Here is a 23,947-nt window from a genome sequence, read left to right as displayed (position 1 = left end):
GATTGTACCATCCAAGCTTTCTGGACCTGTTATCTCCTCTTTCATTGAAAAGCAGGGTTTTCCAGTAATTATCAACCCATTTGTGATCATTACGGTTGCATAACTCCAGTTTCCATAATGTCTCTTCCAATTCAATGATTATAGAATTCTAACAGGCATGCTCCAACCTAATGGAATTTTTGGTTTATTTGTTTTTTTAAACAAATCTTTGAACATTTGGCCTTCATGTTATACAGCAAGCAATTTTTTGAATTGCTCTTGAATTTCAAAACAGTTTACACAATATAGAGCTGCCAATGAAGAACATTAATTTGGTTCCAGGCTGCCCTTCGGGTAAATGGCTTGCTGAGTGCCTGTACATTTGTCCTGAAAGAGTCAAAATGGGAACCCATTAATTTTATGATTGTTTCCTGAATTACAAGCAAATGTAATTCTATAATGCAAAATGAAAAGTAGGCTGTCGAACCAAGGTTTCTGGCAATCAAGCCACTTTACTTGCAAACCAATTATGTTTTTGAAGCTTTATGAACTTGATGGGAATGCTTGTTCAAGAAATACTGAGATAGTTACCAGAGGTAGAAATATCATGAAAATTAGAGATAATAATAAAATAAAACATTATTTATATTCTACCCTATTTCCCCGGAGGAACTCAGGGCGGATTCCAGACATAAAAGGCAAACATGCAATGCCCAAATACAACAACAATACATCCATAGTAACGAAATTTAGCAACCCAACATAAAAACACAAATTACGACTTGTTGTTGTTTACTCGTTCAGTCACTTCAGACTCTTCGTGACCTCATGGACCAGCCCATGCCAGAGCTCCCTGTTGGCCATCACCACCCCCAGCTCCTTCAGAGTCAAGCCAGTCACTTCAAGGATACCATCCATCCATCTTGCCCTTGGTCGGCCCCTCTTCCTTTTTTCTTCCATTTCCCCCAACATCATTGTCTTCTCTAAGCTTTCCTGTCTTCTCATTATGTGGCCAAAGTACTTCATCTTTGCCTCTAAAATCCTTCCCTGAAATGAGCAGTCAGGCTTTATTTTCTGGAGTATGGACTGGTTTGATCTTCTTGCGGTCCAAGGCACTCTCAGAATTTTCCTCCAACACCACAGTTCAAAAGCATCTATCTTCCTTCACTCAACCTTCTTTAAGGTCCAGCTCTCACATCCATAGGTTACTACGGGGAATACTATTGCTTAACTATGCAGATCTTCATTGCCAGTGTGATATCTCTACTCTTCACTATTTTATCGAGATTGGTCATTCCTGTCCTCCCAAGAAGTAAATGACTTAACAATAAAATTTAATTTTAAACACAGCCTGTTATATCGCACATAAGACAAAACACCAAACATCGATACGGAGAGTTTTAATAGGGTTTCCCCCTTTCTCATTTTTTTGCTATTCATACATGCTCATAAGGAATTTTGAAGGTGGTTGCTGTTTAGTCTGCCTGTTGTAGGTAGACACACACAGTGACAATAGATTTGGCTCAAGCTTTATTCCATTGTTTGCTACAGACATGTTGCTGCAAGCAAACATCAAATGTGTTTCTCCAGCCATCTTCCACCATCCTCCCAATGTTAATACTGCTAAAAAAATTCCTATCCTTCTAATCAGACAGAGGTTTGGGCATTATATAAGTATATACTGGCCATATAATGCTGTCTGAAACTGTATTATATGGTGGTGTAGATGGGCCTTTGGAGGTTGATTGAGTGTAATAGGATTTTGTTAAACGGAGCACATCTGTCGGCTATGAATCAACACTGGTAAATTATTTTTTAAAGATACTTATTTCCAGGCTTGTTTGACAAATTTTCAAGGTGCATATCCAGATTCTAGACAGGCTCACTCAAAAATGAAGTAAGAAATCAGAATATTAAAATGATAGCAGTTCTTGCTGGTGACTAAGGCAAAAGTGAGTGAGTATTTTAAAAATAAAATAAAAAGCACCAAAAATAACTTTACACAATGAAATTAGAGGACTACAACCTGAATTAGTCATTTTCAAAAGGTTCCTTTTTCCTTTCATCATTCTGTCGGCCTGTGTTTCTGTTCATGATTGTTTGGTTTTTCATCTCAACCCTTCATCTGAGTTTATTTCACCGGCATCCTTATTTGGGAGTTTTCTTTAGGTATTTCTCCAAACCTTTCTAGTAGTTACCTTGGTGAGAGGTAGTATTGAGATTATAGTTCTATGCACTACGCACTTGAATACTCCTGGATGTTCGATGAGTATTTTATCTTAATAGCGTAGTGTAAAAAATAGAGTATGTAGATCAATTTTCTAAAGTAATTTTCAATGTGCACAAATTAGGATTAAAAGTGTCAGTTACTGTGTTAAAAATAAAATTTTGATAGCATTTCTTTGATTATTTTCGGCATAAGGAGTATTAAACTTGTCATTTTCTTATTTACTCAGTTTTCTTTCCACAATGACACAAAATCTATATTATGGAATAGTCATTTAACAGATCCTTTGGGATGTTTGTGGATTCATCGCTATTTCTAAGCACTTAACAGAAAGTAACACTACTCAGAATGCACTTATTTGAGATGTTTTTGGAAAATAATATTTTCATTTTATTAAGACAGTGAATATATGTTATATACAGTATTTAACTTTACATATCAAACACTACAACGTGACCACTGAGGCATGTGGGAACATCAAGAACCTGTTTTTATATTTTTAGATATAAAATATATGTAGTCTAAAGTTATTTACAATGGAATATAAATTACCTATGAATGGACAAACCTTGGCCTTCCATCCAGGTGTTTTGGACTCCAACTTCCACAAATCCGAATAGCCTCAGGCCCTTTGCAACAAATCGACAGAAAAAGTAGTTCAATACACGGTAACGTTATGTAGTAAGTACTGTATTTACAAATTTAGCAACCAAAACATTGCAATGTATTGAAACAGCTGTGTCCGCCTGGGAGCCTGACTGCATTGGATAATACAGAATGTTGGATGAGTGAAGGTTGGATAAGCAAAACTCTACTATAGATTGCTAGTTTATAATACCAAATGATTATTGTAGATGTAATGATGGCATTATTATATCTATGATCATGCCATCACCACTCAAGCAGGGAGTTTTGAAATGATTGAACAGAAGCTCTCCGAAGCTTTAGGTGCTCCTTCTGCCTGTTACAGGGAAAACCAGCTGATTCCTAATCCATCTAAAATGCAGACATGTACTTTTCATCTTAAGAACAGACAAACATCTCTGAGGACTCCCTGGGAAGGAATCCCACTAGAGCATTGCACCACACCAAAATACCCAGGAGTTACCCTGGACCATGCTTCGACTTACAAGAAGCACTGCTTGCCTATCAAACAAAAAGTGGATGCTAGAAATAATATCACATGAAAGCTGACTGACACAACCTGGGGATCACAACCAGATATTTATTTAATTTATTTACTATATTTGTTCCCCACCCTTCTCATCCCGAAGGGACTCAAGGTGGCTTTACATATAGTCAACAATTCAATGCCACAAAACAACAAACAATTAAAATAGACATTTAAATTAAAACCATAAATTAAAACATTTAAACATTACATCAACTGTTAAAAACCACACCATTCACAATACAGTGAAGACATCTGCCCTTGCGTTTTGCTACTCTGCTGCTGAATACGCATGTCTAATGTGGAATACATCTCACCATGTTAAAACAGTGGATGTGGCTCTTAATGAGGCATGTTGCATCACAGGATGTCTATGCCCTACACCACTGGAGAAGTCATACTGTTTAGCCAGTATTGCACCACCTGATATCTGTCAGAAAATAGCCGTCAATAATGAAAGGACTAAGGCATTGGCATCTCCAGTCTGTTGGGATATCAGCCAGCATGCCAATGTCTTAAATCAAGAAACTGCTTCCTAAGATCTACAGAGATACTGACAGGAACGCCTCTGGGACCATGAGATGCAGAGCCAATCCTAGGAAATGGGGCTACAAAGAGGAGGCCATGACATGCAAGTGTGGTGAATAGCAAACCACAGATCACCTACCACTATGCAACCTGAACCCTGCCATAGGCACAATGGAGGACCTTCTTATAGCAACACCAGAGGCACTCCAAGTGGCCAGCTACTGGTCAAAGGACATTTAGTATAATGCCAAAATTTTAAAACTTTGTTTGTGTTTTTAAATGCATTACAACTGTACCCTTGGTTCACTTCTGACATGATAAATAAATATTGTAGATGTATTTCTTTTAGTTTGTAAGTTGATACAAATAAATAAATAAATAAATAAATAAAATGGAAGGACTCATCTAAACAGAATGGGATAATAGGTTTTGGTACAGGCTATCAATTCATAAGATTTTCTTGTCCGCTAATTTGGGAATATCGATTCATTATTCATTACTGAGAATTCTAATGCTATAAGTAAGGAAATCTTTCATATGATATGAACTTAACAATGGTTTATCCCTAATTAATTAATGAATTTTGATCTCCTTGGTCCAAATAAAACTATATACTTTCTTTTTAAATTTACCTGAAAATGAGTTTGCCTCTATTTTTTTCCAAATAATTAGTATAATTAAACAAAAAGCTCAACTTAAAAAGATTTCAGCTTATTCCGCCTAACTATCTAAGAAAGGAATACGGGAACAGAAATGTGCAGAAAACTTAGGACTTGTTGTTGTTTGTTTCTTCTCATTTCCATCCCTCTAAAGTAATGCTTACCATAATGTTTCACAATCAATAATAGGAACTTACAAATTAAAATCAATTAAGTCAATGGTTTGTTAATGACAAGGGGCAAGTTAATTACATTTATTTTAAATGTAATTGTTTAATTTAGTTTAGCAATTCAGAGTTAACTCAATTCCAGAATTAAATTATTAGTTAAGTTTTGTTCTTAATTGGTTAAACAAGGGACCATGCTAAAAAGCCAACACATTTCACATTTTCCAGCTGGTTCTTCATCTAGTTTTCATGGACCTTTGAAAGCTCCTTGCTTTTCGTAAATTGGGAAGTTACAAAATTATGTTACAAGATTCAAAATACCTCAAAGGCAAATACTTTTAGTAATGTTTGTTTTTTATTTTTCATTATTACTATATAATTGATTGGTTAATTTAAAGCTTAAAATTTTTAAACCAATAAGGAGTGAGGTCTAGAGAACGATGATCTTTGCATTTGTTGGGTTTGGAATATTACCATGTTTGGTTACAAGATTAAGATCACTATAGATGTGAATGATGATAGTAATATTTGTTTATATTTGTCATGATTGCAATGTGATTGATTAATTCATTTAAACATAATTAATGTAAAGATTAAAGGATTTTGAGCCAACAAGTGGTAAGGGCATCTTGGAAGGGGTGGTGAGCTTTGCATCCAGGTGATTCTGGTGACTTTATGCTGGAGACTGCATTGAACTTCCTCATCAGTCCCAAGAGTAGGCATCTTTAAGTGCTCCCTGGCATGTTTTCTTGAGATTACGTGGGAATGAGTAAGCTAAAGGAAGGGGAAAGCCAAAGCCATGAGGGTATAAAGAATAGAGAAAGCAGAAGCAAAAAATAATGATAGATTAGGATTAGCCTGGACAGGAATGACATTTTCAAAAATTCATGCAGCTATAAGGCGAGTCCAGGGACGGACCAAGATGTCTATGCTGAGATCCCAAAAAGCAGGTATTTCTTTGGGTGCCAAATCCGCAATGCAGAGTCATACACCTCTCTCAGCAGAGACAAACTTCATTCTTGGCAGAGAGAAGCAACAGAAGTCCAGCTGCACTTCTCTTGGCAAAGGAAGGAAACAAAATCCTTTCTTAGAGGAAATAAGTGACAGGTGCTCAGCTATCAGAGGAAGGAGACAACCTGCTTTCTTGGCTGAGATAGCTAGGCTTTCTGCTGGATTTGGTACCTGGAGAGGGAGCTGCTTTCAGGAGCTCAGCACAGATACCTTGCAACCCCAACTTGGAGTCTTCAGCTACTCTCCCCCTGGATAGAGTATTTTGATTAATACAACTTTCAGATTTAAGCGGCATATCAGCTGAGGGTAGACCCAGCCAATGAACTCTCCAAATGTCACTGAAAATTGTATTATGCAAAAAACCACCGAATGAAACACTTGCGTAATATATGGGAAGAATGTATTTCCTCCTTTCTCAAGATCAGAGCATGGATATAAATAGTTGAGGAAATAAACACCAATGGAGGCATTTCCCAGCTTGATTCTGTTTTATTTATGATTTTAAATTAAATGAAATGATAATACAGTATAATATCATTGTCATGTTACATAAATGTCATAGTTCATTTCCCTGGTTTCTTTAACTTCCAACATAAATATAATTGAGTTAGATTTTCTACCTTCTTAATGATTAACTAAATACACTAATCTAACTAAATACAGGCAGTCCCCGAGTTACAAACATCCGACTTACATACAGTTCATAGTTAAGAATGGGAATGAGATAACAGGAAGTGGGAGAAATCTATCCCTAGAAAGGGAAATCAACTTCTGAAAGAGTTATCACAGGGAAAAGGGGTCTCCACTGAAACTTTATCAACAATCTTTGTTTCCACAAGTCCATTTTTTTCAAAGTCCAATGATCACAGGGACAGAAAGTCAGAAATATCACAGAGATGTTATACCCTTCCCTATGCTATCCAAAGCTTAAACACATACAGACACACACACATGTATGTGTGTGTGTATGTGTGTGTGGCTGGGATTCAACTTAAAAAATGTACGTGTTCCGAATTATATGCAAATTCCCGTTCATAACTTGGAGACTGCCTGCACTCTGAATATTCCTATCATTGTTCCTGATACTTTCCTCCTTTGTATTGCTGTGTTGTTATATTGGTAAAAGCATAACAGATTCCTAGCACAATATACATAAATCTATTGTTGATTAAACCAGAAAAAAAGATATTTCCTTTTGATTTAGGCATGAATTTATAGTATCCCAAATCAAAGGACCAAATTCAAGAAAGAATACAGAATGTGAATACTCTGATAGTTAAAGGTTAACAGAGTTAAAGTTTTCCTAAGAAGCACACTTCAAATAGTTATAAAGAAATTTAAATGATAAAGTGAAGCATTACTTCAAACAAAAAAAAAGATGTTAAAGCCCTGTGTAGGAAAAGAGAAACACAAATATCTGTCCTTACAGTTGAGTTCCTTTACTAAGATCAACAGTTTAAGAAATGTTGGAGGTACCTATCTTTTGTGCAGAAGGAACAAAATAGTGTGCTAACTTGTGGTGAGGATTCATTATAGCAAGTAATTTTACTGCGTACAGTATCTGTCCTTGACACCATGTTAAGGGCAAGATTTCATTTTCCAATTCCTTTTTTCTTTCTTAAATTTCTTCAGCTCTTGGGTATTACCATATAAGAGCTACTGTGGTGTTTTTCAAAAATGATTTTAGCTAGTATTGAAATTGTTTATTACAATGCAAATAGAGATTTTTAAAAATAATAGATTGCTTCTTTTATTATTTCTTTAAACCTAAATATTATTTGCACCCTTCTTCCTGCATATGTGCCAGAAAGGTGACCCAGCCACTCAGATATTTTAGCTCATATAAATAAAGGAGACCAAAGGTATCCAGAGAAATATATATATATATATATATATATATATATATATATACATACACATACATACATACACACACACACACACACACACACACACACACACATATATATATACACACACACACATACACATACACATACACACACACACACCCAAGACTTCCCTTGCCACCTCCCTAAGATTCAGGTCCATGTTCATTCTTGTTTCTAAGGACAGGTTCTGTGCTGAGTTCCTATTAAATACAGATTGATTCAGAAAAGCACAAGAAAATCCAGATGTGCTTAATCTCATCCAATATCCATTGTCACTGTCTTATGTAAGGGAGAATGATGTTAATACTGGAAACTGGTCAGCTGTGCTCTCATGGACATCCCAACATCAATTTTGCCACTGGTCACAAATAGGGGACCAGTGTCTACTCTGCCTCCTATTCCCCAATAAACCAAATAGCACAATTTTAGGGCATGTTGCAAATCCCCAAGACACAACCCATAGACCAGTCTCTGAAAGTTGAATACCATTGGGCCGCAACAGTTTGGAATGTTTGTAAGTAATCTTGGGTTGAGCATTGTAAAAAAAAATAATATCCCCAGACCATTAGCAAGGCATGCCAGACTTCATTATTTACTGTCTTGCAAGCCACATTTTTGCGGCATACATTAGCCTCCCCAGGCCATTGTTGCCTAGAAATGATAGCTCACCATGCTGTTTGTAGGGTTTCACAATTCCTGGGTTACAAATTTTAGATTTGAATTTTCCCCAGCTGTCTCCCCATTGAAGCTGCTCTGAAGCTAAAATGATCCCCTCGTTGGCCATCTCAGTGGTGCTGGGCTTCTTCTGCCACATCATAAATTCAGCTCTGCTTTGCTATTACCTTAATTTTCCCCTCCCAGCATTGAGTAATTAGCAGACTTTAATGCTATTTTCCTTATGGCTTTTTAGAGATGTACCTTTTTGCAAATTTTGCAAATTTCAGCTACTTGTTCCTTATTTAAAATAACTCCAAGGCACAGTGTTTTTCTCACCATTTTCTGTCCTTGGGCAAGGACAAGTATGTGTCAGTTTCTTTTGTCAGCTGACAGTGACAGCCTTGCCTTTTTCAGTTTCTTGTGTGCATCAATTGTTCTCATGTTCCTCAATGTCTGCCTGAACAGTTAGGATTTCAGAAGCAGGGACAGATCAGTTTCCTTCACATATTTCTTGGTGGTGTCATCATCCTGACATGGTTCAGTAATGAATTAAGATCTTCTGGATGAGTGATGTTGCTGCACAAAATTGCGTGTTGTTCTCTGGGATGAAAAGCAGCCTTTGAGTGTTTGGAACCTTCCCCAAATGAATAAGCAAGTGCCACCAGCCCACTGAACAGTAGTATTCTAATATCAAGGGAGAAAAGTGAACTTGGCAATTGATTTTGCCAGTTGACTTTTTCATTTGAGTGAATGTCTGTGGGGGATGTTTCTAACTGTGATATGTTTACCAGACAGACTGTTATGCACTCATTCAAATATAATGGTGTAGTCCTGGATTTAAGCCAAAATGGTACTTAGTAGACAGGTAAGGTGCTTCAAAATCTGGGAAAATCCTGAGGTGGACATTGTTTACATACAACATTGTATATTCCAATTGTGATCAGTAAACAGACAAGCCACAGTGTTACAGTGAGTGGAGTGTGTTTTTTGCAGTGCGAGCATTTACATGCTTTAAAAAATGATGTTCCTTGGCATGTATTTCTCACACACACATCTAATCATCTTGTTTGTCTTATAGTCATTTTATTATTAGGTAGTTAAAGTTTTGCTCATCTTGAAAGGGAACTTCAAGACAATATCTGTTCTTGTCTTACTATTATTGTAGAACTGTTGACTGGTGAAAGAATCCAATATTTTCTGCTTGATTGATTAATTTTGATGTATTCCTGATTGTTTGAGTATTTGTCTGCCTTGGATTTCCCTATGCAATGTTAGGTTTTCTTGTTTTTTCCCCTCTGATTGGTAATTCCTGAATAAGTATTTGTTTGTCTTGGCTTTTGTCTGCAGTATTTATTTATTTATTTATTTACCTTACTTATATACCGCTGTGCTCAGCCCGAAGGCGACTCACAGCAGTTCACAACAAATACGAACAGCAAAAATTCAGTGCTACAGTATAGAAACAGTTAACAACCTAACACATTACACAATTAATAAACAGTTACTACAATACCCATTCACTGTCGTCTCATCATCAAAAACATGTTCCAGATTCGTCATCCATTGTTCCATTCCAATGTTCATTAACCAATCATTGCACTAATTATTGGAACGCCTGCTCAAACAGCCAGGTCTTCACTTTTTTGCGGAATACCATTAGAGATGGTGCTAGTCTAATGTCTGTAGGAAGGGCGTTCCACAGCCGAGGAGCCACCACCGAGAAGGCCCTATCTCTCGTCCCCGCCAGCCGAGCTTGAGAAGCAGGCGGGATCGAGAGCAGGGTCTCCCCGGAAGATCTCAAAGTCCTGGTGGGTTCATAGGCAGAGATGCGGTCGGATAGGTAGCTTGGGCCCGAACCATTTAGGGCTTTAAAGGCCAACGCCAGCACTTTGAATTCAGCCCAGTAGCAGATCGGTAGCCAGTGGAGTTGGCGCAACAGGGGGGTTGTATGCTCCCTGCGCTCCGCTCCTGTTAAAATCATGGCTGCCAAGCGTTGGACTAGTTGGAGTTTCCGAGCTGTCTTCAAAGGCAACCCCATGTAGAGAGCATTGCAGTAGTCTAAACGGGATGTAACCAGAGCGTGGACTACCGTGGCCAAGTCAGACTTCTCAAGGTACGGGCGCACCTGGCGCACAAGCTTTAGCTGTGCAAATGCTCCCCTGGTCACCGCCAAAACCTGGGGTTCCAGGCTCAGCGATGAGTCCAGGGTCACACCCAAGCTGCGAACCTGCGTCTTCAGGGGGAGTGCAGCCCCATCCAACACAGGCTGTAACCCTATGCCTTGTTCGGCCTTGCGACTGACCAGGAGTACCTCTGTCTTGTCTGGATTCAATTTCAATTTGTTCGCCCTCATCCAGACCATCACAGCGGCCAAGCACCGGTTCAGGACCTGGACAGCCTCCTTAGTAGCAGGTGGAAAGGAGTGACAGAGTTGGACATCATCCGCGTACAGATGACACCGTACCCCGAAACTCCGGATGATCTCCCCCAGCAGCTTCATGTAGATGTTAAACAACATGGGAGACAATATTGAGCCCTGAGGAACCCCACAAGACAATGGTTGTGGGGTTGAACAGGTGTCCCCCAACAACACCTTCTGAGATCGACCCTCTAGGAATGACCGGAGCCACTGCAAAACAGTACCTCCAAGACCCATCCTTGCGAGGCGTCCCAGAAGGATACCGTGGTCGACGGTATCGAAGGCCGCTGAGAGGTCCAGCAGCACCAACAGGGACACACTCCCCCTGTCGAGCTCCCGGCGCAGATCATCCACTAAGGCGACCAAGGCTGTCTCGGTACCATGTCCCGGCCTAAAGCCAGACTGTGCCGGGTCTAGTAGTATTGAAATTGCCTTGATCTTTCTGGACATCTCTCTCTGTTTGTAGTTCAAATCTAAACTCCATAAGAAGAAAGGAGATAAACACTGAGGATGACTATCATCATCTGGAAATTTCTTTATCATTTATTTCATTTTATCTAACCCAGCAATTAATAATAGTAATAATAATAATAATAATAATAATGCAATTTATTTATATTTTGCTCTATCTCCCTGAGGGGACTTAGAGCGGATTACAGTATACACATCTATAGTGAAGATTATGATCTTCACTGCACGACAGCTTCAAGAAAAATGCAGGGAACAAAATCAACTCTGTACATGGCATTCATTGACATTGCAAAGGCTTTAGACACAGTGAATCACAGGTGGCGTTGTATTTCAGTGTCAATATTGACTTTTGTGGTGAGGTGGCTGCCAAGGTAGCGGAAATGGTCAACATTTAATGTTACACTATTAAGCTGTATTTCTGGCATTGCAGATGGGTTGGTTGGCGACTGCTGGAAGAGCACTTTGGTTTTCTCGGTGTTCAATGACAGGACAAGCTTCTCATGTGCTTCTGCAAAGATGTTTAGAGTGGCTTGTAGGTCTTATTCTGAATGCGCACAGATTGTTATCATCAGCATATTTGAGTTCTATAACAGATGTTCTATAACAGATATTGTTGTAACCTCGGTTTTGGCTTTCAGTCTGCTGAAGTTAATTTTATTTATTTATTTATTTCTCGCACTTCTACCCCACCCTCCTCAACCCCCGAGGGGGGACTCAGGGCGGCTTACAAAAAGGCACAATTTGATGCCGGCACAACAACAAGGTAGAAAATAAAAAATAAAACATATAAACAGTAAGTAGACAATTAAAACAATTAAAACAATCCATTATATATCACAGTCCCTAAAAACAATCTAGTGCTCAACGTTTATCATCTCAGAGTCCGTAAATTCAATTTCCACATTGTTCAATCCAACAATTCTGGTTGTCGCTTGTGCCTTATCTATCCGCCAGATTACCCGAAGGCCTGGTCCCAAATCCAGGTTTTTAATTTCCTTCTAAAGGAGAGGAGGGATGTCGATGACCTAATTTCCCCGGAGAGTGAGTTCCACAGGTGAGGGGCCACCACCGAGAAGGCCCTGCTCCTCATCCCCACCAATCTCACTTGTGAGAGGTGGGCCTGAGAGCAGTGCCTCCCCAGAAGATCTTAAACTCCGAGGCGGGACGTAGAAGTTAAACAGCTTGCCATCTGTCAGATAGATGATTTCCACTCCGGTGGGAAGCTTCTTATAACAAGATGAAGTAGTATCATAGCGATGATTATGGAAATAAGGTTGGGACAATAACATATCCCTGTTTGACACCTGATTCCACCTTAAATGGGTCACTTTGGGAGCCATTGCTGTCCAAGACTGTTGCCATGTCATCTTGGAGGAATCACAGGATGTTCACAAATTTGTCAGGTCACCCAATTTTTTGGAGGATGGTCCAGAGAGCCTGAATGTCATGCACAGAGGTTGATTTTGTTCCCTGCATTTTTCTTCAAGCTGTCGTGCAGTAAAGATGATGATCTTCACTGATCTTCTCTGCACTAACATATTATGTCAGAAACAAAGTTACGATTAAATAGAAATCCCAGTGGGTCACATTATGATCATGACATTCATTTCACCTCTGCTTAGGACTGCAATTGGTCTTAGTAAGTTAAACAAGCCTAATTTTGTCTCTGACTCTATATTTGATTGATGGAGTTTGGGCATTTTACTTTCAGTAGGTCTTATATTTTATGGAATTAATGATAAGATGCGGATAAAATACAAGGGATTTTGCCCCGTAAGATGCTAGTTGTTTGTCTTTCTTCCCTATGCTCTCAGTTTTTCATTACTGTTTTAAAAAAACAGACATGATGAAAGTCACTGCTAAAGGAATCCTTTTCATGCATAAATGTATATTTTTGTTTTCCCCACGTGGTCACTGCGATTTACACATATGGTATAATCCGGCGCTCGCGCCGGCAGCAACGGAAGGTTCACGAGACTATTTTGACCGTTGGAGCAGCCCCTCCCGCCCCTCTCCCCTCTATAAATAGCCCTCAAGAGGGGCTGCGGCCAGTTCTTTAAATCCGCGCTAAAAAGCAGTAACGGAAAAGGGAAGAGACGTTAAACTTTAATAATGACTACTTCCTTCAAGAAATGTGTATCGTGTCCGAATAAATATCCGGATAACGATGCACATATTAATTGTCTTGTTTGCCTGGGAGAGGAACATCTCTCCCAGGCATGTGAGATTTGTAAAGCTTTCACGCCGCAAACTAGAAAAAATAGGGAACTACGTTTAAAGGCGGCGCTTTACGAGCAAGCTCTTCTTCCTCCAAATGTAATGGAGGAAACACCTGAGAACCCACTACTTGTTAAAAAGAAAGTAATCAAAATTAAGAAGATAAAGCCAATTAAGCCCTCAGAGAGAGGTGAAGCGGCTCAAAATACTCTAAAGAAAATCAAGCCGCAAAACCCCTCTAAGGAGGGAGATAATGGCTTGCAGAGCCAAACGCCAAATAAAATGGCGTCTTCGGCTAGCAATGAAGAAACTATGTCTAAAGCTGAAGGGTCGGCTCCTCATTTACCTGCGGAGGTGTCCTCCAGAAATCTGGCAGTTATGGAGGATTCTGCAGAAGCCTCAGTATCTCCACCACTCCTAGTTCACGATACCGTGGGGTCGGTATCGGGAGCGCCTTCCTCACCAGTAGGGCTCTTAGAAGGGAGCCCAGGACGCGCTCGGGATCGAGCGCCTTCAAGAAAGATGGCGGAGGGAGGAGGACGCCGGCGTCGAAGCCGCTCGGCGTCGAGGCTCGCAAGCTCCGCCTCGGACTCCACCCCTAACTCCTCCCCTTTGAGGAAGCGAAGCGGGGAAGGGAAAGCTCAAGGGAGCAAAAGGAGCGCTTCTCATATGTCGAGAAGGCAGGATCATCAGCGTTTGCCTCCGTCTCCTTCTAAAAGTCAAGATAGCCAGCGCCAGGGAGGCACTAGTCAAGGGAACCAATACCAACCTCTTCCTTTTATGCCTTATGGAGGCATGAATCAAGGAGTACAATGCCAACCTCCTCCTTTTCAATACATGAACCAAGGAGGTATGGCCCAAGGAGGACAAGGCCAATTCCCTCCTATATTTATGACTCAAGGAGGCATGAACCAAGGAGGGCAATGCCCACCCCCCCTCCCATTTATGAACCAAGGAGGTTTCTGGCAAATGGCCCCAAATGGACAGATGTTTTACTATGGGGCGCCAATGCCTATGCAATGGCCCTCTACCAGTACCAATACCAGTAATGCACCCAATAGCGACTCTGTACAGGGAAAGAAAACGCGTTCAGAAAAAAGGAAGAGAACACATACTCAAGTCCATGAACCAATAGATTCACAGGACCAGTTATCACCAGTCCTGCACACTGAGATACCACTCATAGATGAATCCCAAACATCTGATGAGGAAATGATTGCTCAAGAGAATTATAGAGAAGCAGAGCAGGATCCTAATAATGAAGACTACTCTAAGTTTGCATCATTAATAACTAGAATGATCCGTGCGCTTGACCTTCCAACTCCTAAACAGCCAGAGTCTGTGGAAGACCCTATGTTTCCTGCAGAACAACAGGAATCTATTATCTCAACCGCTCTTCCAGCACTGCCCTATTTGCTGAAACTAGCTAAGACAATTGAAGGCTCTCCTTCTTTGACCCCTGCAATTCCAAGGAGAGTGGATAATCTTTATAGGATTGATATGTCCTCTGCGAATTGGATAGCAAGACCTCCTGTACCAAATACTGTCATAGCTGAGGTTGCACATGGGCAAAAAGGCAAAAAATTAAACCCTACTCCTTCAGACAAAGAAGGAAAGAAATTGGATGCTATGGGAAAGAAGGCCCACATGGCTGCTGGACTCTTTACTAGGATGGCTCATTACGCCACGTATATGAGCGCATACCAGACTTTCCTTTGGAATAAAGTGCATCCATATATGGATTATATCCCTGAAAACGAACAACGCTTACCAAGGGCATTTTACACTGAGGCTATACTGCTAGCAAAGTTCCAAAAAGACTTTGCTAAGCATATGGCAGAAACAGCAGGAAAGATCTTCAGCAATGCAACATCGATAAGACGACATGCATGGCTTCGTGCATCAGCACTATCAGAAGAAGGTCGCTCTCTCGCCGAGCACTTACCTTTGCACGTGGAAGGCCTTTTTCATCCCACGACAGATGAAAAGCTGAAGCATAATCAGGAGATGAAAAAAACCATGCAGATTTATGGTTTTCCTCGACAGGGATATTCCCAGCAAAAACCTCGATGGCAAACATCTCCTTCGTATTTCAGAAGAAGTGCTGGTAATTTTTATGGAGGCCAACAACGTCAACGTGCGCCTCAAAATAACAAGTCATACCTCCCACGAAAGCAGTCTTATGGGCCGAGGAATAGGTTTCAGCCGTATCAGGGTAAACCCAGTCGCCCAGGAGGGAACAAACAGCGTTTTTGACATTTCCTCTACAGGCGATGGAACATCTAACTTGCCTGATCCAGTTTCTCCCAATTCATTACAAAATTGTACTCTTCATGTTTATAGAAATTTAAACAGTGTTAATTCGGAGTTACCTTTTTTTGGAGCACGTTTGGCTCCTTTTTATGATGCATGGTCAAGTATTACTACTGACACATGGGTACTTCAAATTGTTAAAAATGGTTATTTGATTGAGTTCGATAGTTTGCCACCAGTGGGACATGTTAGAACCACATCTCCTTCTCCTGTACTTTTAGATGAGATTAAGATATTGCTCTCTAAGGGAGCAATATGTCCGATACCACCATCATCATATGGACAATGTTTTTTCTCGAGATACTTTTTGATTTCTAAAAAAGGAGGTGGCCTACGGCCTATACTAGATTTACGAGGGGTAAACAAATTCATAATTACTAAGAAATTTCGCATGGTTTCACTTAAAACTATTCTTCCATTGTTAAATAAAAATGTTTGGTTTGCATCGATAGATTTGAAAGACGCTTATTTCCACGTTTCCATTCATTTACACCATCGTAGATTCCTAGCCTTTATGGTCGGAAATCAGGCCTTCCATTTCAACGTTTTGCCATTTGGTTTAGCGACAGCACCAAGGGTCTTTACTAAATGTATGTCCACAGTGGCGGCTTACCTCCGCACAGCTGGTATAACGGTGTATCCGTATATTGATGATTGGTTGCTTGTAGCACATTCAAGACAACTATTATTAACGCATATCGACAAAACTTTATTTCTTCTCCAGTCCCTAGGTCTAATAGTGAACTGGGAAAAGTCCAATCTCATCCCTTCAAGAAGGATGCAGTTCATTGGAGCACTTTTGGATTCGGAGAATCAAAAGGCGTACCTGCCCGAGGAGCGCTTCAAGAAGTTGCAGGACCTTGTACTACAGGCGTCAAGAAGAGACGTCGTAAGGGCCAGAGAGATACAAGTACTATTAGGTCACATGGCGTCAACAACTGCGGTGACTCCTCATGCGAGACTGCAGTTCAGACCCCTACAGTCTTGGTTCCTGTCGGTCTTCGACCCGTTGTTACACAGTTCCAATATGCGCCTGTCTTTGCCTTTGCAACAACGCAAACACCTGTTGTGGTGGGCGGAACGCCACAATGTCTGTACTGGCCTTCCCTTTCATCAGCCCAGGCCTTCCAAAATTCTAACAACGGACTCCTCTCTTATGGGTTGGGGAGCGCATGTAGACGGATTGACAGCCCAAGGGTCATGGACGTCTGTAGAGACGACATATCATATAAACCTGTTAGAGTTACTAGCAGTAGAGAAGGCACTGAAGTCATTCGAACCGATCCTAAAAAATCAGGTGGTCCAATTGGTGACGGACAACACAACAGTAATGTATTATATAAACAAGCAGGGAGGAACTCACTCAAGAGGATTACTAGAAATAACACTCAGACTGTGGAATTGGTGCATAAACAAGGGCATTTTCCTCATGGCAATACATCTACCAGGAGAGCAAAATGTACTAGCGGATTTCTTGAGCAGGAATCCTCTCACTCACCACGAGTGGACTTTGAACAGACAAGTTGCAGCCCTACTTTTTCAGGCCTGGGGAGAACCAGAGATAGATCTTTTTGCCTCGGCACAGAACACTCAGTGTCGACTGTTTTGCGCCCGGGACTACAGAAATTCGATGACCAATTGTCTAGGCGACGCGTTTCTTTTGCATTGGGGAGAACGGAGTGTGTATGCGTTTCCCCCATTTCCTCTCATTCATCGGGTAGTGTCGAAGCTACTTCAGGACCGGGCACAGGGGATACTAGTTACCCCATGGTGGCCGAGACAGCCATGGTTTTCCCTAGCTCTGGAAATGTCCAAAAGAATATTCAAGCCGTTGCCTCAGAGGGAGGACTTGCTGACGGAGCGGGACGAGCGGGTTCTATACCCGGATGTCCAGAAGCTGAGATTAACGGCATGGCGCATATTTCCAGTCCTGTCAGGCTTATTATAGAAGCTGCCCAGAGACAATCAACAAAAAGATCCTATATTTACAAATGGTCTAGGTTCTCGAAATTTGTGCTGGATAAAGGGGTAGATCCCTTGGAAGCGCCAACTTCACTAATATTAGACTTCTTGGCACATTTAGTAGATTTGGGTTTATCCTGGTCCTCGTTAAAATGTTATTTGGCAGCCCTCTCTTGGTTTAGACGGAAAGTGGGTATGCCATCGTGTTTTAGTGACCCAATGGTGTCCTTGTTTATGAAAGGTTTGAAAAATCTTAAACCTCCGGTAGCGCCAATTGCCCCATCTTGGAGTTTAGATCTAGTGCTTACGGCTTTATCTAAGCCTCCATTTGAACCGTTAGCAACGGTGGACATAGCATACTTATCTTGGAAAACAGCATTTTTAGTTGCTATTACCTCAGCCCGTAGAGCTGGGGAATTGTGTGCTCTGAGGTGTGACGAACCTTACATGAGGATTCATAAGGACAAAGTAGTTCTTAGAACTGATATATCCTTCCTTCCAAAAGCGACGAGTAAATTCCATACGTCGCAAGAAATTATATTACCAGCCTTTTTCCAGAATCCAACCACTTCCTTAGAGAGGAAGTTACATTTGTTAGATGTACGTCGAGCTTTAGTATATTATATTGATAGAACTAAGGCCTACCGGAAATCCACGAGGTTATTCCTGAAATATAGGGAGGATTCAATGGGTTTTCCTGTATCCTCGCAGAGGTTTGCAGCTTGGATTGTTTCTACTATAAGACTTGCATATCAGATGTGTGGGAAAGACTTACCCCTACAGGTTAAAGCACACTCCACAAGAGCAGTAGCTACCTCGACGGCGTTTCTTCGTGGTGTTCCACTTGAAATAATTTGCAGAGCAGCCACCTGGTCTAGACCGACTACCTTTGTGAAGCATTACAAGTTGGACGTGACGTCGAAGGCAGATGCAGCCTTTGGCAGGGCGGTGCTTTTTTCAGCTGTGGCATGACGCCCTCCGTCCAAGGTTAGCAGCTCGCTAGTCTACCATATGTGTAAATCGCAGTGACCACGTGGGGAAAATATAGGTTGCTTACCTGTAAACGTAGTTTCCCAAGTGGTCACCTGCGAATTTACACAACCCGCCCATCCTCCCCTCTACATTTAGCCGTCATGCCCAGCTCTTCTATATAGCTATTTAGCGACGGAAGAACTGGCCGCAGCCCCTCTTGAGGGCTATTTATAGAGGGGAGAGGGGCGGGAGGGGCTGCTCCAACGGTCAAAATAGTCTCGTGAACCTTCCGTTGCTGCCGGCGCGAGCGCCGGATTATACCATATGTGTAAATTCGCAGGTGACCACTTGGGAAACTACGTTTACAGGTAAGCAACCTATATTTAGCAAATTTATTAGTTGACCTTCTGTCTCATAATATTATCTCTCTGTGGCCTCTGATGCCAGGCTTTGCCTCATATAGGAACGAAAAGCAAATGCAAGGAAGGGAGAAAACAAAAGCAAACAGATATTATGATGTCATGGAAGAGGGTGGGATCTCTTTTGGATGGCATCAAATATACATTATTTCAAAATGTTCCTTCTCTACCAAAAATAGTTGAGTCCTGGGGAGACCGAGGACAGAAATAATAGAGGTATTGCTTGCATTTGAAAATAAGCTTTTTGTCATGTTTACAGAATGCAATTTTACAATTCTCTATAGCTCAACTCCTGCCACCTTTATGGGATTCTTTCTTGCCTGGTTTCAAGAGATTTTGGCAAGAAGTTTGTGAGTACATAGCCTGAAGATGAGAGAGATCCAGGAATCCAGTTATTAGAAATTTAATAGAGTTTTAAATGAGAATGTCTACTTGGATATATTGGAAATCAAAGGCAGGAACTCATATTCCCTATGAGTAAAAAGAATCATGTGATGCCCTTAGCTTTTTAGTTAAAATGTGTGATGAAGATAATACATGAGTATCTTACCCCTGTTTTCCAGACATTTTATAGCTGACCTACTTTTGGCTAGTGGTAATCTCTTATCCCTTACTTTTTGTCATTGAAGATTGCTGATTTATTAATCTCTGTGCTTCAAGGGCATTGGAAAATTGGATGTAGGGAACAGAACACAATTGTGAAAAGTAAGAAATACTGTATCAGATAATATCCAATTAAAATATAGCCAACACAGCAAGAGAAACTGGAACTAGGGTATATTGTTCATGTAACATAATACATTGTGGCATTAGTTGGAAACAAAATAAGTGCGAAACGGATCCGCTCCCATCCCATCTAATTATTAATATCGATATTTTATATTAGGATGAGAGAGACGATTGAGTTGGAATGTGTCATGTTCCAAGGCCATATAATGATGGGATCAGGTTGAAGAGCAATAAAGGCGGAAACATTAAAGCTACCCATTATCAAAGAACGTATCACATGTTTAAGTGAAAGCTTTTGCAAGTGACACATAAGTATAGCCTGACAAATTGGTTTTTTACTTCTATGGAGCAATGGCATGTGGTTCAAGGCTGTGATTATACTCTTGCCCTGTTGATTCACAGTGCTGTGAGAAACCGTAGAAGAAAAAAGCTACTGATTGAAAAGAATGGAGGACAGGTTATACATGGCCCCCATATAATAGCAATCTGTAAGCAGTGCATAAGAGTCAGTTTTGGATTTGGGACCTACACTTTCTGTAGGAGCTTGAATGTGTGATCTGAGCCTTTCTGTACATGTGTCAATGGCCATGGAAATAGCCTACCTTACATACTTTATTTACACCTTTGACATGGCTAAAGGATTCATGTAGGAGGAACTTACTTGTGTAAGAATGCGCATATTTTAGGTTCCAGTGTGTATTACTGTGTTGCAAGGAAATATCAATTCTCACTGTGCATCCTGCAAGCATCCTCTAGGTGCATTTATACTGTAGAATGAATGCAGTTTGACGCCACTTTAGCTGTTATGTCTCAGTGCTGTGGAATTCTGGGATTTGTAGTTTGGTGAGGCATCAGCACTATGTCACAGTGAAGGCTAATGATCTTAGAAAACCGCAGCTCCCATATTACCATAGCATTGAGCCATACCAAGTGAAGTAGTGTCAGAATAAATTAATTCTAAAGTACATATGCACCCTACGTGAGAATCAGCCTGCAAAGTGTAGCATCTGTTTCAGAAATTCAGACACTGAAAAACACTTACTTGTCCAGTATGGGATAATTGCTTAGGCAGCCATAGTAATACCAGGGAACTTGCAACAGAAAATGGTTGATTTGCAAAGGTTTTGTAGTGGATTGCACATAGACCAGCAAAGGTCATTCACCATGCAAGGTTAGCTAATCAGTGTTAATAGAAGGGGTTGTTTTCCTGATTTCAGATCCCTGTAAAAAGCAACAACTAAAAGTTCTGTTTCTTCAGTAAATTTTACAAATATTTTTAATTTTGTTTTGCCATACTTCAGTCACTGAAAAACACTTACAAATGTTTGGTTGTATGTGTGTAGTTGAGCTGAAATGTCTATAGCAATCCTGCAACAACAAATCAATGCCTGTTTGCTAAAGGACATTATCTAAATTAATTGACTATCTGGAGTATTTTAGTTCTGTTAAAGATTGTGCTAAACTCACACAGATTGAAGGGGGAAACAGATGGAGGAAATCTTGCTAACATTCTCAAGTTTATATTAAACACCCAGATGACATTCCCTTTTTTCACAGAATGTCCAGACCAGTTCCCAGCACAAAACTGCCTCTTCCTAAAGGCTGTTCTTTTTAATTCAGGATAAATTGCAATATTAATCTTCCATATTTTTTCCAGGAAGCATGGGTTGCTGGTTTAAATTAAGAGTATTTCCATTTTCTGTTCTGGGTGGAAGGGGAACAAAGTGTTTTTGTGCTAGAATAGTAACATTTTTGGATATTTTAAAAAGAAGCTATGCTCATCCAAGTCTCCAATTAAATGTTATCAAAGACACAGAAAATATCTCTAATTGGCTATAACATTGCCTACCCAACATGCACTCCCCTTTTCTTAATACCAGAATAGGTCACCTTTTAACAACAACAACAACAACAACAACAACTTTATTTTTGTACCCTGCCTCCATCTCCCCGAAGGGACTCGGGGTGGCTTACATGGGGACAAGCCCGAACAGACATAGATTAAAAACACAATACAATAAAATAAAACAACATCATAAAACAACCAATAGCCTGAACAGTAATATATACTGAACTCAGAGGGTAGGAGCTTGTGCAATATAGTTTCAAGATGGGCTGGTGGAAAAGTGCAAGAGTCGATAATAAAGTAAGGCTAGAAGGGCAATGTCATTTAGAACGGCAGATCTATAGGGCAGGAGACAGTGATAAAGTACAGAAGCTGATCGTATATTATAGTTGGGGGGGGGGGAATTTTCTGATGGTTTAATCATAGGCACAGTGGAACATCCACGTTTTAAGGTCCTAGTGAAAAGTGGACAGGGTGGGTACCAGTTTAATCTCCCTGGGGAGAGAGTTACAGAGCTTGGGGGCCACCACCGAGGAAGCCCTCTCCCTCATCCCCACCAACCATGGGAGCGAGAGAAGGGCCTCCCTGGCTCAGGTTCGTAGGGGAAAATGTGGTCGCAAAGATAGGCAGGTCCTGAACCGTTTAGGGCTTTGTAGGTGATAACGTGCAACTTGAAGCCATTCTGTAGTGAGCAAGCTCTTTCAAAAAATTAGTTTTAACAGACCCATAGCCTGTCCTTTTCACGCCTTTCTGCCTGTTGCACAGGTGCTTAAATCTAAAGATCTTGACTTATGTTCTCTATTTTTCTAACCAAAGGGATGCCTTCCCTACTTACTTCTCTATTTCTCCTGCAATATTGAACAGTGTTGTTAGAAGCATAACTTTCTTAAATTATATAATTTTGTTTAACTTCAAATCTCAAATCCCAAAGGGAGAAAACACAAGAAAAGTTTGATTTCCTATTATTCAAAAAAACCTTTCTTCAAAAGTAATTTCTGTTAGATCTCTCTTACTCTCTTCTCCAGTGTTATTTCTTAGTGAAAAAGATCTTTGGTTTTTGTCTTACAGAGAAGGCATTAAAGGAGAATGCTGTCAAATATATGGAAATTCTGGAAGCAAAATTACAAAGGTAAAGGCAAAACACAATTTCAAAAATATTTAGGGAATATGTAATGTTAAGTGTGCTGCTGTGTATGAGATTCTTTGAACTTAGTTATACTTTGCTATTTATTTTTATTACTTTTATTAATCGTTTGGATCTAATAGGGAGTTTTGGGATAACATGCTTCACGATTTTTTTAAATAAATGCTGTTTTTAAATATGATAAAAACAAAATTGCATTTTTACAAATTGTCCTGAAATTAAGTAAGCTAATGTGTGGGTGAGTGCCACCCCATTACTTTTCTACCAGTTGTGAGATTCTCCCTAAACCCACTGGACATCAACTGCCACCAATAGTGAGAATTTCCTCAAACCTCACTGCAGTCCTCTCCTCCTATTCTGCCACGTGGCTGCCAACCGTAGAGACCTATGAGATGCCTTCAAGCATCCTCTGTAGGAAATTATACAAGTAATATTCCCACTGGACACCAACTCTCTCTTCTCTACTGCCGCCACAGATGCCATACCTGAATGCAATCTTTATATATAGCATTTTTATATATAGTGAAGACCAAAAGCATGGTATAGTGGTTTGAATGTGTGCTACGACCCTGTAGACCAGGGTTCAGTTTCCCACTTGGCTATGGAAACCCACCAATTGGCCTTGAGTGAGTCACACAGGCCCCATCTATACTGCCATATAATGCAGTTTGGAACTGCATTATATGTTTACTGTAGACTCATATAATGCAGTTAAACTTTCTTTGAAAGTGATTTTCCTGCTTCTTGACAGGGGTTGGACTGTATGGCCCATGAGGTCTCTTACAACTCTGTGATTCTATGAGTCTATGATTGTATAATTCTATATATTGTAGTTTGATGCAGTTAAACTGCATTATATAAATTTTGTAGTGCATTATATAGCAGTGTAGATGGGCCCCACACTCCTAGATCTAGGTAACCTCGTGATAGATTCACCTTAGAGTTGCATTAAGTCTGAAAGGACCCGAGGGCACCCAACAATAATGAAAAACACATAACACAAAGAACAGCACTTTATTTACAGAAGCTGAACAGAACAAAACAGAATTATAATTCAATATATTTAAGACACATCTCACATTCTCTCACCCACAGAAATTTAAGAGGGCTGGCTTCACACTGCAATCTCTAGTACTATGTGGGAAAAATATGTGGCTATTATAT

General features: G+C 40.3%; 1 protein-coding gene across 3 annotated transcripts in view; it reads left to right on the top strand.

Annotated features, from left to right (window-relative positions):
* DISC1 (DISC1 scaffold protein) overlaps positions 1-23,947 on the top strand; it is a 176,890-nt gene that overhangs the window by 109,706 nt on the left and 43,237 nt on the right. For 2 of the 3 annotated variants that reach the window (XM_060753819.2, XM_067465294.1), the window contains one exon: positions 22,708-22,768. The exons of the other annotated variant lie outside the window; for it this stretch is intronic. In XM_060753819.2, the coding sequence (XP_060609802.2) occupies positions 22,708-22,768 (61 nt within the window). The remainder of the gene's footprint in view (positions 1-22,707; positions 22,769-23,947) is intronic. 3 annotated transcript variants of the gene reach the window in all.

This window comes from Anolis sagrei, chromosome 1, assembly GCF_037176765.1.
Source record: "Anolis sagrei isolate rAnoSag1 chromosome 1, rAnoSag1.mat, whole genome shotgun sequence".
Lineage (NCBI taxonomy): Eukaryota > Metazoa > Chordata > Lepidosauria > Squamata > Dactyloidae > Anolis > Anolis sagrei.
The sequence above is the reverse complement of the archived record's forward strand: the minus strand, read 5'-3'. Positions and strand labels throughout refer to the sequence as shown.